Source organism: Oxyura jamaicensis, chromosome 2, assembly GCF_011077185.1.
Source record: "Oxyura jamaicensis isolate SHBP4307 breed ruddy duck chromosome 2, BPBGC_Ojam_1.0, whole genome shotgun sequence".
Taxonomy (NCBI): Eukaryota; Metazoa; Chordata; class Aves; order Anseriformes; family Anatidae; genus Oxyura; species Oxyura jamaicensis.
The window spans coordinates 14138005-14157028 of NC_048894.1; the positions used below are offsets into that span (position 1 = coordinate 14138005).

Consider the following 19024-nt stretch of genomic DNA (forward strand, 5'->3'; position numbering starts at 1 on the left):
TGCACATCAGACATGGAAAAATTGCTTAGAATGAGAGCAATTAAGTATGCTGCACAGAAAGTTGCAAAATCTCATCTGTTCTCCCATCATCCACAGTCCCATTTCATCCTGTTTCAAGTTAATCAGGCATGATTTGCAATTGGTAAATCAGTGCTAGCTGTTCCCAGTTGTTTTCTTATCTTGTAACTAGAAATGACTTTGAAGCATTCTGTGCTGTTTTCCCAGGGACTCAGGTGTGACTTCAGTGGAGTTCTCCAGATGCTCCTGCCTTTCTTTTTTTTTTTTTTTTTTTAAATCATTAGGTGTCCCCTGATTGTCGTAGACTTTCAAACATGATAGAGTGTGGCCTTGCAGTGGTGTTCCCCAGCTCCCTCAGGACACTTGTGTACACCCCCTTTGCTATCACAGACTTAGTCACATCCAACCTCTTCTTAAGTCCCTAGTTTGCTGTATTGCATTTCCAGCTCAAGATGTAAAACCTCCTTAAGGAATGAGTGCAGTGCAAGTAACCCTTGCTTTATATATAAAAGGTCAAATATTTTATTTTTAAAATTTTACTGTTTATTCTGTCACCAGTAGTAGTTGTTTCTGGTGTTTTTTTTTGACAGTTCTGTCATGTTACTGAAAAGTTTTTTTTAAAAAAGTCTTTTCCCTTGGAAAAGAGTGTGTAAAGACTTTTTCAAGTGTCTTGTGGACTTTGGAATAATTTATGTTTAAAGAACCCTTCCCCACTTTTTGTGTTGTTGTTGACAGGGGTGACAGTCCAGATTAAAAAAAAAATCTTGGAGTTTTTGCCTGGTCATAACTAGTGTTTCATTGTCAATTAACACATTTTTCCTTGTAAAGATTTTACTTATTTTGCACCCTAGAAGATGCTGCTTAAGGTTAAAATATGTAATGTGTAAGTGGGGGCAAGTAAAGGGAGTACGTAAAAAAAAAAAAAAATAAAAATCCATTACTCAAAAGTTTCTTCTGTATGTTTGGAGAGCTTTCAGAGGAGGAAATAACCTGAATAGGAGGGGTTCACTACTTCTAGAAATGTGTTGTTTTGTGGTGTCTTATCATGGGTGGACAAAGATTTAATGAAGGTAAACTTTTTTGGACTTATGGTGGAGAACAGAAAATTACAAGGAGTTGTCTTGAGACAGGTACAGTCTTGGGTTTATTATATTGGGGCTAAATTTCACAACATCTATTTAGCCAATGCTAATATTTGTTTCTTATCCAGGAGTGTGCAATGCAAATCACTAAACCCACGTAGCATGTTTAAAGAAAAAAATATATATGCTCTACTAATCCTTCTGACAAGGCTTTGCAAAGTCTGTATCCGCAAGGACATTGTGTGTTGTGATTTGGAAACATTGATCTGGGAATGTGGTTGCTGTATTTAGAATAGTGATCTCTGGATAGATTGTTGCCCTTGGTTGATCTAAAAATAACAAATACGTGAAAGTTCCCATGTAACCTGGCAATCTGTCCCAGTAATTAGCTACCCTTCTAATTGTTAAATTAATGTTTGTAGTTCAATTTTTTGCTAAAATTCTTAGAGGACTGCTGAATTATCAGGTGCCTTTTGTCTGAAAAATTTTCCCCCAGAATATACATGTATGTACCAGACTCTTTCCTGACATTAACTGGTAATTGAGATGGAAGACTGGCTTTCAGTATTCCAGTGTCAAATAGGTAATGGTTTTAAATTAGTCTTGTTACTCTTCCAAATGTTTTAACCTTTTTCTGGAGTGGAAGTTCAGAGGGTACGTTTTGAGGTTTGGGTACCAAAAAGTATATTGCTTCACTAACACTGAAAGGAAACAAACCTGAAAGTTATTATTTTTTTATTGTTTTTGTTTTTTTCTCATTAGATAGTATAGCATAAGACTGCATAGGTGTACTCTCAAATAACTGGGCCTGAGCTGTGTGGTCAGGTACTCCGAATTTTCACCTGTAATTGTATCTCAATAGCAGTAAGAGTCTGTGGGTATTCTCTGCTATTATCAATTCATAACCAGCCTTGTCTCCAAAGTAAGTTACTGATGAACTTCATGGGTTGTCTTCTAACAAGTAAGAAATGTAGATTAAGTGTTTCGAGTAGTTATTCAAGGTGAAAAATGGCTTATCACTTCAGTGGAGAGGATGATGTGAGATTATACTGTTTGCACATCTTTTTCAGATGTTTGCTTGTGCTGGGAGCTGATGGTGAGATAAGTGGAAGGGAAATATGGGCAAGTTTGTTCTCAGTATTTTTGAGCTCTTCTTGAAAGAGTGGTTCTGCCTGGCTGCTTCTTTCCATCTCTTTGAATCAGATAGGTCTGCAAAGAAGTACTTCATCTTGGTTAAACTCATTTATTTACTTGTGGTTACACTAGTTTTAAGTTTAATCAATTGCCTGGTTTGAGGTTGTTGAGAAGGCATGTGCTGTGAATAGGGAGAGCATAGGACTTTTTCCTTTTAAGCTAGCTAAAAAAGAAAGTAGTACATGGTACCTGCCGACTTTCCCTCATGTGAACAACAATGAAGGAAAATGTCTGCTTAAGGCACACTGAGGCCTAACTGTTCTGCATGTCCACACAAGTTTTACGTGAAATGGTGGACTGAAGCCTTCCACAGAGACTAGTATCTGAAAACTTATGATAATGATTGATGGTAGCAGTGTGGTTTTTGGTACTCTGTGGGGTCTGGAAGTAGATTAGCCCACTGTTTTCAAGTTTGTCACCACTTGCAGGATCACCAGTCTACATTCTTTGTATGCTGGAGGCCTAAATTCTTTCAAGTTCAGAGGTTTCTGTAGTGCGTTTCTCCTTGTCTTTCTTGCTTGTCATTTACCTTCCTACCCAAAGTGTTCAGACACCACTAGCCTGGGACAGCCTCTGAAGTCAGCATCCCTTAAAGCACTTTGGTAATTGGGCTCTCTTCAGTGTCTGAAACCAGGCATCTCAGAACTACTAGACAGATAAGATATTTTAGGTTGTCTTTGTTAACTCATTTAAGCATGAACATAAATATTTTAAGTGTAGTTATGAAAGATGGTATTAGAAAATTCTAATGCCATTTCTAACTCTAATTAGAAAATCTGCAGGAGGGGGAGAATGGTTCAATTTGGAAATGCTACCGTATTCCTTCTTGAGGAATGTTGAGAATTAAGATGGATATTTTATCAAGTCTTGTGCAAAAGCCATTTTCTGTTCTTTCTTAAAACTATGCATATGATAATAAATATTGAATCCTAAAATGAAAAATAATTTAAAAGGCATTTATAACACTTCTTCTTTATAAGGTTCATGAGGTTAATTTATGCACATTCTTCTCTTCTCTTCAAAAATTGTGATACAGCTTTTTGCTAGTTGCAGTTACCATGATCTGAGTAAGGGATGTTACCTAACAAATTGACCATGTTAAAATTGACATTATTTTTGGATTGCTTCCCAGAAAAAAAATCAAAAACTGAAAGGAGTATTTCTGTAGCACATATGTCTATGGCAAGTGAATGGGCATGAGTCTTAATCTCTGAATTGTCCATGCAGTTCCCTATAAGAAGGATTTAATCTCAAAATGACAGGCGTTTTTTCTCATCAGGTTTTGTTGCTGAGTTCTACTGGAAGGGCCATTTAGATTCCCCTAAAGTGCTTCGAGTTCACCTTTGTCAACAAAACAGTTTGAGTTCAGCATACATGTTGAGAACAAAACTTTGAATGCTAGCAGGAAAACAAATGCAAATTGAATTACTTTAGCCTGTCAGACTTTTATTCTAGATTGTAGTTCATTGTACGTTGTGCTATGTGTTGCCTTGGCTGAGGCAATGGAGTTTTCAATAATTCAGTGTAACTTCCAAGTGGTTCTCATAATCATTGATTTTTAGGATGTAGCTTTAGTCATTATAAGCATTCCCCTCTGGGATGCTGAAGGCAGCCAGAATCGCGTAAACTATTTTTTTCCGAAGTAGAAAATGTATTCTTAATTTAAATAGATTATGATGTCTGTGGAGTAGTAAAAATAATAATAATTGCATAAATTATTGTACCTGAAGTACAGGGAAACAGATGGTGGTTTATACTAAGAGCAATGCAAAGTAATAAGCAGTTTAGGTAGAAAACAAATTTTACTATAAAAATAAAGGGGGGGGGGGTCCGGGGCAAAAAACCAACCAACCAAAAAAAAAAACCAAGTATGATACTTGGGAACTTTCTTCTACACTTTCTGTGGATCCTTATGCAAGTATATTGCATGCCAAGAAAATGCTGACAGCAATCTATCAGACTACTTAATATCTCTGTTACTACCACAGCACTGCTTTAACATGATGTAAGGTTCTTCAATATTCAGGTCACCTGTATTTTAAGAACTTTCAACAGATAACCACTTTTAACCAATATCATTGCTATCTTTTGTGATGTGGAAGACATTCCAGAATTCCAACTTTATTTTTAAAAACTAATAGCTCAGTTTTTATCACATTTTGATTAGAATGTGTTTATTTGTACAGGTACCTCAATACACAGTTTATTAAGAAGAACAAATTGACAGAAGCTGATCTTCAGTATGGCTATGGAGGGGTGGATATGAACGAACCATTGATGGAAATAGGAGAGGTAGGTATCTCCGAGTATCAACTGCATTCAGCTGCACTACAGGTGCAGCTTGGCCCTTTCAAATTTTGACTTTTCTATGTCACAGAATCTGAATAGTTGATTAATGTAGAAGATACAAGTATTGAATCCTATGGAGAATGAGAATACAGTTTTGATGTTTATATATATAAACACACATGTGTAATGACTTGTATGGTGGAGGGTAGAAAGCAAATGTGAAGATTGTTGCAGAACTTCAGTTCAAAGTATTATGGTACTCTTACTGGGGAGAATTGTTTTTTTCATGTGGCAATACTTTCTAGAAAAGATTTTAAAGAGGCGATACTTTTGTTTGGGGAAATCTTTGAAGTATTACTTTTAGGCTTATATTTCATGTTGTCACAAAGTGCCACAGCTTTTTTGAGAGTAGAGTCTTCACCAATACTGTACATCTTACTTTCCAGTGCAGGCTCTCTTGTGCTTCAGTTGTAACAATTCAGGTTTTGGAAGAAAATGTAGGCCTTCTGTGTACTTAACTGTCATGTAGGGAGGGCTTCTCTTTAAGAAAATAAAAAATAAAAAAAAAAACAAAATGGAATAAACACAAGTGTGTTGACAACTACAGTTGGCTTATGTAAGTTGGAGAGTCTGAGGCTCATTTTTAGTTATCTATAAAATGAAAAAAAGTCAACAGTACATTCTGAGATACCACCACCCCCTGCAATTCAGCTCTGCAGAAGTGAAGAATACATTGTTTCTGTCACTTCATGGCTACTGTTGCAGCCGAGGAGCCCTGAAATAAAAGAAAGTAAAATGAAAATTTCCCAGTAGAAAATTTCTTTTAGAGTTTTCACAACAGAATATTTTTGTATGTCTTTAGGAAGATTTTGAAAACACCACTCGAGTATAAATTGGAACAAAACCACAATCCAGGATACAGTTGAATAGAAACTTTAATTTTGAATACTTCTTTGTGTATCTGCTTGCTTTGCTTCTGTAACAAACACACAATGCTAGCTAGAGAATTATTTTATTCTACTAGCACTCAAAGTGGTGTGGTTTTTCTTTTCCTCTCTACATTTATGGTTTTTCTCTAAAAAGAAAGAAAATACTTCTTTCTCTCTTGATTTGGAAAGCTAGAAGGCTTTTTTATTTTTTTTCTAATGTCCGAACTGGACCTGTAACTTTTATTGTCCTTCTAGCTCTTAGATTTCATTGTCTTAAGTAGATCTCTGCTGTCTTAGTTAAGAGCAGAGAGAATGTGATGCATTCTTCTATCTTCTATCCTGATGAAGATGACATTGCCAGTTGAAATTGCTAATTCTTTGACAGATTGGGGGTGAGCTGGCAAAAATACCAGCAGCATGATACACTTTAAATCAAGGCAGTTTAGAAAAGGAAGTTCTTCTCTGGTCTACCTTTGCTGTCTCCTGGGTTGTCTAATCAGTGTCATCTGTAAGAACTTATCAGGGCTTGGAAGTACGTAATTCTGTGCTATTTGTGCGGCCTTCAAAATGCACTGCATTTTTCATTATCTCCATGGGCTGAGATTTAATTGACTCCTCTACAATAGTTGGAGGTAGTCCTTAGGTCTGTGCAAATGACTATGTTAGTTCAGCTGCTTTTGGGACTGGGAATAGTTCTGGGCTATTCTGAGCTCCCTGGGGCTGGGAATTTGTGCGCTGCTCCATTCTGAAGTACCAACCAAAGGATGGTGGTAGCAATTTTGCATTTTGTCTGTAGCTCTCTGCCCTAGGATATGCTTACCAAAAAAGAATAAACAGCAGATAATTCAGCTTCTGAGTATCTAATTTTCCTCATATTTATGGAATCATGGGGGGGGAGGAGTGATGATACTTTTTTTCAAGCTTCCTAGAAGGTGCTTGTTGGACAGTATTGTATATCTGTAGCACATCATTTCAGCTGGTTATGGGGAGGATCAAGGTTCTTAAGCTTCACCAGACAGCCCATGGTTTTTGACAAAGATGTTCTGGATGATGTCTAGAATTCCACTAACCAATTTTTTTTATCATCTCCCTCCCCACTGTTCTTTCAATTTCTCTTTACAAATGCTGTCTTTGTAAGCTGTAATAGTGGGAAGTAAATTTTGGGTCCTGTGGCAGTGAAGTTAATCTTTGTTCGTTACTGATGTAGGAGTAGATTTATAGCAGTTAGTCCTTTGCTCTGAGAAGCAGTGGAGACTGGAGTCCTACACACATAATTTAATGCACTTAAACTACTTAGGGCTGTTTTTGGTGAATTCAATGCTCCAGAAATAAAATTTTCACATTTATTGACCTGCAAGGCATTGGCCAAATGTATCAAGTCTTTGTTTTGAAAGCATTTTCTTTCATTGTGGTTCCTGTTCAGGATTCTGCCTTGTATTCATTGGATTACACTAGGGGCTTTGACAAAAGTCTATCTCCGCTGTCCATCACTTTAGAATGGACGGAATTATCACTTAAACATTTTTGGATGTCTGAGATGATCTGTCCTTTATCTATCCAAGAACAGAGGGGCTTCTTTTATGTATGGATCTCTTCAGTCTCATGAAGTTACAAAAATAATATCCAGTATTTAGAATTTGTAGAAACACAGTTCTCTCTGTGCATTTGTGCATTCTGTCTCAACGTCGCTGACATGTATTCATGAAACTCTGGGAGCTTTTCAATGATCTTAAACAAGAACACATGCCTGCTTAGTTCTTCTGGGGTATGTAACACTAGGAACATACAAGAGACTGTGGAAGTATGTATGAGATGTATCGGCGTGGCCTCAAACAACGTTCCATTAGGTGTTCAGATGCTCAGTAATTCTTGTACTAGGAAAACAGGATGAAATCAGTTTATGAAATAGTCTGGTAGTGCTTGCAAAATAAGATATTTTTGTTATTATTTTATGAACACTTTATGAAGGGTATTGCTTTTTCTGAGTTGAGCTCATGTCAGTGACTTCAGAGTTCTGAGTTTTTAATGAGGGAGAGGACTCATGGGAGTCCTGAGCTAGAAGGTAGCTAGCCTGTCTTCTGTTTTTTTCCTTCATCACGGGGCAACAAATTCTGGAAATTGGAGGAAACTGCTGTGTTCTTACTTTTCCACCTACAACTGACAGTACAGATCAACTCCTCTTTTCAAGGCAAAAAAGGTCTCCTGAGCTGTTGGATCAGGTTGCTGGTTTGATCTGTCTGTTGTTTGCTTGACAAGAAAATTCCAGCAGGCAGCTTGATGCTCTTACAAATTGGTAGATCATATGTGAGAGATACCATGTTAGAAATGGTGTTTCAGAAACTATGTTTGCTGCTGGATGAACTCCTAATGTTGTAGGAAGTAGTTTTCCTCTAACTGTTCTACAGTTTTTCCACAAGTCAAGGCGCTGAAAATCACTCCCTGAACAGTTTCCCTTTTGTAACATTGTGTGTCTCTTGATCTGGTTGGACCAGATGATCTTGGAGGTCTTTTCCAACTTTAATGATTCTATGATCTAGAAGGAAATGTTTACCTCTTCTTTGGACCTGCTTCTGATGCCATCAGACAGCTTTGCCTGGCTGTCCTCTGTACCGTGTTATACCATGAGTGCTGGGTAGCTTTGACAGAGCAAGTTCATTGGTCTGCTCTTTAAAAGGAAGGTTTATTTTACTAAGTGTATCAGATTGGATGCTTAGTAGCTAGATGCCTACTTTCAGTTAAGACATACCTCCCCGGTATTTTAACAGTTAGGCAGCCATTAGTTGTGTCAAAGGTTGTTTAGCAGCAAACTCCCTCTGTCCTCACAGAGGGAGTGTGGTTTGGGGCAGTTCAGTCTTTCCCAGTCTACCACCTACTGGCAGGTGTTTTCAGCAGTCTCAAATATGTGGGGGTCTTCCCCACACATACCAGGGATTACATTATCCTCTTTGGATTTAAATCTGATTTTTGACTGCCCTGTTGCAAAAACTCATTTGAACAATTGCAGCCATGTTTATAAAAATGGCGTGTTTTGGGAGTGATTACTATATCCACGAGAGTTTAAAATATTCAAGCCCGTTTGATCCCTGTAGTGATATGTTAAGGACAGGGTCCCCTGGATGCAAGGGATCTGTAACTTTTATGCTACGTTCTTACAGATTGGCCAAGAGATGTTCTGTTTTGGCAGCTGAGGATATTTTATACCTTTTTTAGAAATACTGGTGATTGTTAGAAAATGGGGTCTGTTCTTGAGATCTTCAGGGCAAACATGGTGTTCTTCATTCATGTTTTCTCTGTTTTATGCTAGTAATTGTGTGTCTGCACACATTTCAGATGTGGGAGGGGTGTCCAAACAAAACTGTTAGATTCTGTCCTTGTTTTTAAATTCTTTATTCTTAAAATCCTGAATGGGCAATTGGGAGTTGAGTTATCTTTGTTATTTTTCTTTGTATTTTTTTTTTTTTACTGATATAAACTTGTGGTGTTGTGTCCTGACAGCTAGCTCTTGATATGTGGAGAAAATTAATGATTGAGCCACTACAGGCCATCCTTATTCGGATGCTCCTCCGAGAAATCAAAAAGTGAGTGCTTACTTTTTTGCTTTTACACAGCGTGGGGTTATTGTACTACTTTCTTTCAAAAAGTCTAATCACTTTGATCAAACTGGTTTATGATTTAATTGTAGGTATGTTCTTGCCTGATAATGCTATTCTATCAGCTTTTATAAATGTAGCCATATGATTGCTGTTTGTGTATGTGGAAGAAGACTGAGAAGAAAGAAAGAAAACTGTAACTCAGGTGTAGTGATCTTTTCTGTTTCAGCAACCTGTCTTAATAATGATGTGACTGGGGAATAGCTGGGATAATTCTCCAGGGCACAAAGGATGTCTTCTGCCTTTTTCTCCATCTGATGCTGACTGCTTATGGTTTCCGTGCTGTCAGTAAACATAAGGTCTTATGCAAGGATTTGCCAAAAACAGAAAAGCTACGTGGCTTTGCCTGGGATTCAGAACAAATTCTTGGTTATCTGCAGCATCTGGGTTTCTGTTGCTCACATGAGTGACTTTATTTCATGTTCTTGGTGACTTACATTAATTGTGAAATGGAAATAATTATTTTTGGACTTTGAGGCAATTTATTGTTTAATTTCTGAATCTTGGTTCCTTCACACCCCTGGCAATTACATGGTAGATGTAGTTGTATCTCCATTAAATTCTTAGGGCTTTTAAAGTTTTGATTTAAAACCTTTGTACTATAACCTTTGTACTATTTAACTCCTGTAAGATCCTTTTTATTTATAAATAACCAGAAGTTTTGAAAAACTACAAATCTGTAGTTTTTGAAAAACTACAGATGCTGTGTGTAGTTGTAAGTTCCATCATTTTTACTAGCACTTTTACTGCTAGTTATGGTAGTTCTGGGGTTGCCTAATGACTGGGATTTTTTTAAGGAATTGCATGCCTTGGTGACTCAGGTGACTAGGCTAATACACATAAACTGAAAGAATGAGCTAATATGGCAGATTGAGATACCTTAGGACGTGGACTTGGTCAACCAAAAACTTTATTCATAAAGCATTGGAAGACTGAATTCAATATTAGCGATTTTATTTAATTTTATTTTTTTCCCTTTCTGAATTACTTTTCTGAAGACTTAATAACTGGTAGGATGTTTCTCTCAGGTGGTATTTCTGAAGCCAGGACATATTTGCTTTTTGTCTTTGAACTATGCTTTCTTTGTAACCAGTGCTTATGTGGCTTCTTTCATATGTTTACCCTAACAATTGTACTATGGGTTTATAGTTACTAAATGAAGATTCCCTAATTCATGGTGAATAAAATTCTCCCTTTTTACATCAAGCACAGTGATACTGAATACTTATTTTGGTCAATCTGTATATTTCACTGAGAGGTGGAAGCAGAAATCTGTTAATATTTTGAACAGACATCTGATGCTGCTTTAAAGTAATGGTATGTAATGACCTTGAGGTCATTAGCTTCATAGGATGTTAGATCCTGAGGCTGTAACATACTAATGTTATTTGTTAAACATTTTTTCAAACATTTAAAATGAGGCTTGAGTCATTGTCTACAATAGTTGGGTCTGTAACTCCCCCCACACACCTCTGTTTCTAATCCATAGTAGTTTTGTTCTAGTCATTTTTTCATCTGGGTATCGTGTAATGGACTGTATAAGACAACTTAGTATTACAGCTGTTCTTCCTGATACCATGAAATGGGGGGGGGGGGGGTGCTATTTGTACTCTGAAGACTGTCTTTGCATGTAACTGGTGCTGTTGCTGTTCCTTGCTATTAGTCCACTGGTCAGTGCAGGTTGCAAGAGACAATTTTGAAGTCTTTGTTGCAAATGGCTGGTAAATGTGTTTTAGCATTGAGTTCAGCAAATCAGGGATTAATGTTTTTAAAGAAATTGATATCAATGAAGTGCATGTATTAGAGGCACAAGAATATGCATGATTGTTACCTAAAATAAATAATTAATAAAATTACTAATATATATACTTAAACTTATCAATCAGATGTCTTTAGTGTAGTACTTAAACGTGCATGATCTAATTTATTAAAATTTATTTTACAGAGAAAATAGAATTTAAATAGATGGACAGCTGAATTTCTCATAACCAGAAGATTTTGCATAGAATACAACACTATACAGAGTTAATAACCAAGAAAGTATTCAAATGGCTGTGTATAAAAGTATGTTTTAACTGTATCTTTATTGTACCAGAAAAGATAGGGAGAGCAGAGCCACAAGTTTTGCTTTCAGTTTTTATGAATGTATTGAACTGGAATTCGAAGAAGAAAAAACAAAAACACTAAATTCTCACATACACCTGCTTTTTTAGAAGCTATAAAATTTTGCAGTACCCATTAAAAATACATTAAAATTAAACACTCAGGGCATGTGTAAATGAAGAAGCACAAATAGTAATTTGTGGTTCAACGGAACAAGACGGTTAAATTGCTTTAAGAGTTTGCTAATGCCACGAAGGGGCAGGCTGTACCCTACCTACTACCTTTCTTGTGCTGTCTTTGGTGCTTACCTAAGCCCTTAGTGATCCCACTCAACAGCTAATACAACAGAAAACCACCTAGTCTTAATATTTCTATGGATTGGCATGATGAATAAGTTCAGCAAATACTTAGATGAGTGCCAAAACAGTGCAAGAGTGACACAGAAGCCAGTGACCAAGCAAAAGGGAGTAGCATTAGCCCCCCTGAACAGCAGAGAATTGTTAAATCACTTAAGCCGGTCTTGTCTGACTGCACTTCTCTTAATACAGAGTTCTGAATATAACACACTTTCTTCCCCCTCCCTCTAGCCCAAGCGCTCCTTCTACAAGGCAAGCTGAATATCAACTTACGCATTTTTGTTTCAACACAACAGGAAGCCGACAAGATCTCGAATTGTGAGAAAATTCATCTCTGAAATTCTTAAATAATTTGGAAATTATTCAGGTCCTAGCTCAAATATTGGTGTGACTAGCACAGACTAACCAGGAGATGCTTCTCTACTAAACACAACTAATACTTTTTAACTAACTGGACCTATTCCTCTCTAAGCTGATACAAATAATGTATCATTTGAAAGAAAATCTATTGGAAGTTAATTTCTTTGGGAGTGTTCCAAACAGGCTCTTCTGGTTCGTGGCACATTCCATAGTTTTAGACAGGCCACTGGTCTGACACAGCAGAACACTTCTGAATATTGGAATCTCCTTTTAATGAATATAAGATTTATTATTGTATATTGACCCTTAAATATGTTCTGTATGGATATAATAGTACACTGTACAGTATATGTTAAACTTCCACTGTTAGGTTTAGTCTTAAGGCTAAAGATGGAGTTAATAAAACAGCTCAACTTCCTTGAGCTTTTGCTTTGTAGTTTTCTGCAATGATTTTGAAAAAGGGAGCCATATCAGCAGCAGAACTGGAGCAGCTTTTATTTCTGCTGCTTTATATTTTAGCTTGATTTTACCCACCAAACATTATTCTTTCATTTTCTTCCATCCTCCCACGATGTCTTGTGACATCCCTACTTCAAACTGTGTGGCAGCTGCTTCTGTAAAAATTTGCATCCGTACTGCCTGCTGACTACCACCACACAGAAAGTATGCAGAATAAACATCCACCTCCTGGGTCACTGGTTTGTCTTATTTGAGTTTGGTACACACTCATTACTGCAACTTTCATAACAATAGTCCTTGAAACTTCTGTGACAACGGAGACTTCTATCAAGTTTTGTTGAAACTACCCATTTGTTCTGTAAGTTTTCTTGAGAGGAGTTCAATAAATGTAAATAAAAACCTGAAGTTGCTACTGAACTGAGGAGGATGATACTTTGGAGACATATGCTGCTTGTCTTGGAAACGGTATGGCTGAAAATAGGTTCATCTGAAAGATAGGTTCATAATGAAGTTCATAACATAGTTCTGTCAATAAATTCTGTGACAACTTTGCTGTAGATGTATAATGCTCACACAGAGGAAACCTAGGTTAAACTGCTTAAAATTCTGTGAGTGTGGGGGAAAAGAAGGGGGGTGTTGGCACCTGTGAAGTACTTCTTGGCAATCGTTTTTTTTTTCTGCATTAAAATGTGATCTTAGTTAAACTATTAAAAATACAAAATTCTGAAGGCCTAATCTAACAGTGTGTTACTTTCCTGATACTGAGAATTTTGTTCCAAATTTGTCAGTTGATTGGCAACCACATCCTCGCTACCCCACTATTCAACAGCAGATTATCAATTCTTTTTTGTTGTTTTTTGTTGGGTACACCCAGACACCCCATGGAAGGCCACTACTGCTTTGTGGTCTTTTTCCTCTGTTGCCTTTATGCTGTATGGCCTCTGCTTCTAAAGCCTCCATTCTCCCTTGCAGCTCAGGCAAGAAGCTGCATCTCCTACCTCCACCATTTTTTTTATTAACAAACACAACCCTTTTTCTGACAATACATTGCCCTCTGACTTCCCTAGTCCTGACCTTTTACTGCCCCTTCTCCTCCAGCATCTACGTGAGCTAAGGTCTGTGAAGTGGCCTGTGAATCAAGCAGTGGAGAGCTGATTCATCCTCAGTTACAGTGCTTTATCACCCCGATATTCCCAGGTCCAGAAACCTGCATGCTGGAGGCAGGTTGCACCATCTCTTCACAGCTCCCAGCTGTCCAGCATGCTTAACTTACAGTTCCATAGCTTGCTGCACTCCATGACTTTGTGGTGTATTCAGAGCTCGTGCATTGTGCAGCCTTACTGTGCTGCTGGCCACCTCCTGGATGGAACTCCAGGTCATGGGCTAGTGCTACCCTTCTCTTCTGCGAGGAGCTGCCACCTATGTATGCGTTGTGTAGCCAGACTTAGTAGAGGAGTATTGGAAAGAAGGTGGGATGTGATTACGTGTACCCTAAAGCAGACCTCTTGTGCTGGTTCAGCTGACAGAACCAGAGGAAACCTTCCTGTCCCCCAGGGAGAGAAAATTCTTTCTAGCCATCATGAGCTTAAATCTAAGGGTTTTGGGATATGGCAGTATTTAGAAGCAATACACGTAATCCATAATATGAACATAGGAATACGGTGTGGTGTGGGTAACACAGTAACTGCTGCTGTGGCTGCCCTGTTAAACCTCTCTAGCACGCCTCTTGTGGGCATACTCTGTATTTTTTTCATCAATTCTAAAATAACGGTGAGGAAAGATGATTTCTGCATCGTTCTACCCGCAGCCTAGATGCGTGTATGTTATTTGAAGTGTTTATGCTGGCTTTGCTTTTTTTCCCCCCTTTTAATTTTTAAGTCATTCCTGTAACTGACTCTCCTGAGCCAAGAACAGTTTCCAATAGAGAACTGATTTTCTCTTTTCAGTGCAGTCTCAGTAAAGTTCTTTTAACTACAGTTATATATGTGTATATATGTATTTAAAAATGGAAAGCATTTGAAATTACAGCTATGGATGTTTGCCTGTAAATATACTTTTTTTAAAGTAGTATTTTAATCCTATCTACAAGTAGGAGTTAAAGATATATTTTTGGGGGGCGAAGCGTATGTGAAAGGTAGTCTTTTTTAGAACACTTCATGTTTCAGGAGTGCCTCTGCTGCTCTGAGTGGGTCTGTTATTTCCAGTCTTTGCGAATGAGCGCTGTTAAATGTAGCATGCAAAACAAGTTTTTTTAATTACTTTTGTTTTCAACTGAATGGAACTAAAGAGAATGGAACTAAAGAGAATATTTACTTTATTTGAGCCCACTCGATTGAAGCTAAGAAATTGACTGGAAAATGCAAGGCTTTCATTTTCCAACATATGAGTAAAGATTGTGCCAAGTACATTATTTGTTCTACTTGACGTCTGCATGTTGATTGAATAGCAAATATTCTGAAAAGCACACACTATGCTTCTTGGTGTGATGTTGGCAAAAATGATCCTATTGGCAGAGACGTGAGTGTGAAAGTAGTCTGTTCAATGAAGGCTACGTATACGAGGTGGAGCTTGATGTAACTTTTAAAGTTCTTGCTTAGAGTGTGTAGTTTGGAATACTTAAATCCTTAGCAAATATTTGGAAGTTCACCATCTGCAAATGCTTGTGAATAGTTTATGAATTGCCATTTCAACAATGTAAGCGTATAAGAGAGAAGAAACAGTGTATTTATTTATTTTGAGATTAATCCTATTCTTATTTTGGCCAATTTAAGCAGAGGAATTTACTAGAAAATGTTTTCATCTAATACTAAGTTATTTCATTAGGCTATCGGATTAGTTACACATAGGTATCTGCATTCTCTTGAATGTTTGTTTTCACTATTCCAGTGATCGCTGTGGAGAAGACCCAAATCAGAAAGTAATCCATGGGGTTATTAACTCCTTTGTTCATGTTGAACAGTATAAGAAAAAATTCCCCCTAAAGGTAGATACACATTTCTGATTTATATTCTGAATTGTGAACGTTAATCTAGTATATGCATTATTTGCACTTAAATATATATATATTTCTCCCTTTTAGTTTTATCAGGAAATTTTTGAGTGTCCTTTTCTGAATGAAACAGGGGAGTATTATAAACAAGAAGCTTCAAATTTATTGCAAGAATCAAATTGCTCACAATACATGGAGAAGGTAAGAGATTCTTCTGTATGCGTGCAGTAACTGAGATATAAGATTAGCAATTTATAAATGATTCACGTGTTCCTGTTCTGTTCCGTATTTGTTCTTTCTTGTGCTTTCTTACAGTTTGAGATCATTCTGATAGCATGCTGTATCTGAATATAGATTAAAAACTTTGGCTGGATAAATTATTTTGAAGCTAGCAATCTGTAATAAATGATAAATCAGTTGCATGAAAAGTAAAAATAAATATAGATATTTAAAAACTAGCAAGTTGATCCTTATTGCTTCCTCACTTCTTTGTTTTCCTTCTGTTTTTCATAAAAGCACTTAATCTGTAAGATGGGAGCTTTAGCAGTGTAATGTTTAGGGAAGACTGTATGGTGGAGTAGTTACAGAGCATTTTTTTAAAGTTCTATATTCTGAAGTAGGTTTCATTTTGTTTTGTGGCTTATGAAGATGTGTTTTGATTAAACTACTTGTACCCTGGTTGAGAAGGCAGAGATTAATACAGGACTGGGACTCAGTCCTCGGTGCCATGCTGTTCCCAGTAACAAGATGGAAGCGTTGAAGACAAGGCTGTGAAATTGCTTCTAACTGAAAGAAGCATAAGCTAATGGTTGAACACCCGAGGTGAAACTCAGGGACAGGCTGAGACTTCAATTGAACTGCTGTGCTAGTCTCCTTAGGATCCTATCATGTTCACTGGTTAAAAATACTTTTATGTCAGTATTCATGACTTCTTCTATGGTAATACCTATTTCATTCATTGAAATTGTAAAGAGAGTTTTCTGATTAGCTCAGATGTAGATCTATACATGTTATATGTATTAATGTTTACATCTAAGCAAACGGGTTTAGAACAGCAAATTGATCTGTATATTTATATATATATGTTATATTCAAACTTTCTCAGAAGGAATAAGAAGTGTAGTAGGAGAAACTGGTCACAAAGTCGAAGAAGAAATTTTGAGGACTAATGAATGCTATTAAATTTCTAGTAGTTACTGAGAAATAGAGGATTATGTTAATTCAGTAACTGCCTGATTCAAATCAGCAAATTCAATTATTCAGCATTTTGGGCAAGTTCATTTTTACCTTTGGCTGCTTATTTCTGTCTCGTATTCTATATATTTATGCTACTGTATATTCATGGATCTAGACTGTTTGTTAGTATTTCATTTGCTCTCAGTTTGAAAACTTGTCTGTAGGTTTTAGGTAGATTAAAAGATGAAGAGATGCGGTGTCGGAAATATTTGCATCCCAGCTCGTATGGCAAAGTGATTCATGAATGCCAACAGAGAATGGTAGCAGATCACTTGCAGTTTCTACATGCAGAATGTCACAATATTATCAGACAAGAGAAAAGAAGTGGTAAGACTCAATGATCTCAAAAACATGAAGTGTTTTTATTTTATTAATTTAGCATTGCAATTTATCATTTTTATTCGGTGACCTTTGATGCGCATGTTTTCAGCTAATATACATTACTCATCTAGAAAGCTCAATTAAATTCCACATGAGATTTTTCTTTTACCTTTCAAGTTGTCATAATTCTTCCAAATATACAGTCTAAACCTTCTTTTGCATTTTACTGTTAACAAGCCTTGTTTTGGCCAAAATTCTTTCCCTTTCCTTGTCTTAGTCAGCTTAAAAACACACTGAAGTCTCGTGTCTTGTAGAATTAATCATATTTTATGCTTGTGTTTCCATTTGTAAACCAACGGCTCTGTCTTTACAGATTTCTTCATCTTCATTTGACGGGTCAGGATTACAAAACATTTTGGCTTCTTTTCATAGCCACTTTTTATTGTCCTGAATTTTGTGATCTCTCCCCCCTAATCCTTTTTTACAGAAGCAGATGTTCCTACATTTATATTCCCTGCCTGACTTTTTTTTTTTTTTAAAAAAAAAAAAAGCTTCCTGATTACCTGATTATACGCCTTTTACCCTTGAAAGAATAGTTATTCTTTAGTTATTCTTGCATGGAGGATGGTATCTGTTATGTGAAACAAATCATTTTTCACAGAAAAAACGTATTTAATACTAGTGTTCAGCTTCCAAAGAGTTTTTGCACAATTGATCAGGGCTTTTTTTTTTTTTTTTTTTTTTTTTAAAAATAAATTTAATAAAAACAGCCATTGCTTTTTTTTTTATATATATATATAGCTTTTCTTATCTGAGAAAATTTTCAAGCCGCCGTTGGAAGAAAACAAAGTCAAGAAGACATCAAAACTGATCTTAGTCAGCTGCTGCTAAGGGAGATTTAGGGAGGCAGAGGATTAAAAATAAACTAGCACAATACTTTTCCTTACCAGGCTACCTGTCCTTTTGGTGTCTATCCTAGATACGCACTATCGGAAGAGTAATGTAGTCCCAATGGCAGTACTCAGTAAACGTTGGTACTAGCCCTGCTCTTTCCTTTTCTTCTTTTGTCGGTGATTCAGTGTATGTTAAATATTTTTTTCGAAACAGTTGGTCCTGTTTCAGTGTTTGAAAGTTCTGTGTGAAATTATGATACTATATTAAGTGTTGATTTTTAGTGTTTCTAAGCATATTCTATAAAAATGTATCTCTGTTGCAGACATGGCAAATATGTATACTCTCCTTCGTGCTGTGTCAAGTGGTTTACCTCATATGATTCAGGAACTTCAAAACCATATCCATGATGAGGGCCTTAGAGCAACCAGCAATCTTTCTCAGGAAAATGTGAGTTTCCTTAGGCAGCTGAAATTACCTATTTGATTGACATTCCTAATGAAATGTTTACCCTTTTCTTTTTAGTATATTATGTTTCCGTAATTTTGTTTATTTGAAATTGGTTTGGAACTTTATGGATAAATTGTAGTTTCTAATCAGCAATCTGAGCTGTACAACACATATCTATCCTGAGAGTTGATTGTTGTGATCTAACCAGAGCAACTACAGATAGATAATTTTCATTGTTGCTTGTTTAATTCCGTCATGGCAAGTAGGTCCTTTTGTTGTATGTGTTTGTTGTGTTGTTTTGTTTTATTTTTTTCCCTGACATTTGCTGTTCTGGTATGTTAGTAACCACTGATAACCATTTAGTTTAATGATGTGTTATTTGTGAAGACTTGACATCCTGTCCTGATTTCGGTGTGGTGTTTTTCACTGATAGCTTTGTAGCTTCATGTTTGTATGTGACGTTTGAAAATATTGTTGCTTAATTGCTCTACCAAAGTGTTTTTGTTTAAACTTTTTTCAACTTATGTGTATTTAAATTACTCAAATCAATTTTTGTTCCTTGAACATTACTGTTCATAGGAGAAAAATTATATATAACGCCATGTGGAAGCTCTTGTGCATTTATACATCTTGCTGTCTAGATCTGTGCTCAGGATAGGACAGTGACTTTACCCATCCATTATTTCTGTCTATAAAA

At 36.5% G+C, this 19024-nt stretch overlaps 1 protein-coding gene across 2 annotated transcripts in view; it reads left to right on the forward strand.

Moving 5' to 3' along the window:
- Nucleotides 1–19024, forward strand: part of CUL2 (cullin 2) — a 46291-nt gene that overhangs the window by 9539 nt on the left and 17728 nt on the right. Inside the window, exons 4-10 of one of the 2 annotated variants that reach the window (XM_035317965.1) lie at nucleotides 4481–4586; nucleotides 9008–9090; nucleotides 11853–11939; nucleotides 15327–15423; nucleotides 15520–15630; nucleotides 16830–16992; nucleotides 18203–18327. In XM_035317965.1, coding sequence (XP_035173856.1) covers nucleotides 4481–4586; nucleotides 9008–9090; nucleotides 11853–11939; nucleotides 15327–15423; nucleotides 15520–15630; nucleotides 16830–16992; nucleotides 18203–18327 — 772 coding nt within the window. The remainder of the gene's footprint in view (nucleotides 1–4480; nucleotides 4587–9007; nucleotides 9091–11852; nucleotides 11940–15326; nucleotides 15424–15519; nucleotides 15631–16829; nucleotides 16993–18202; nucleotides 18328–19024) is intronic. The other variant, XM_035317966.1, reaches the window with a different exon arrangement.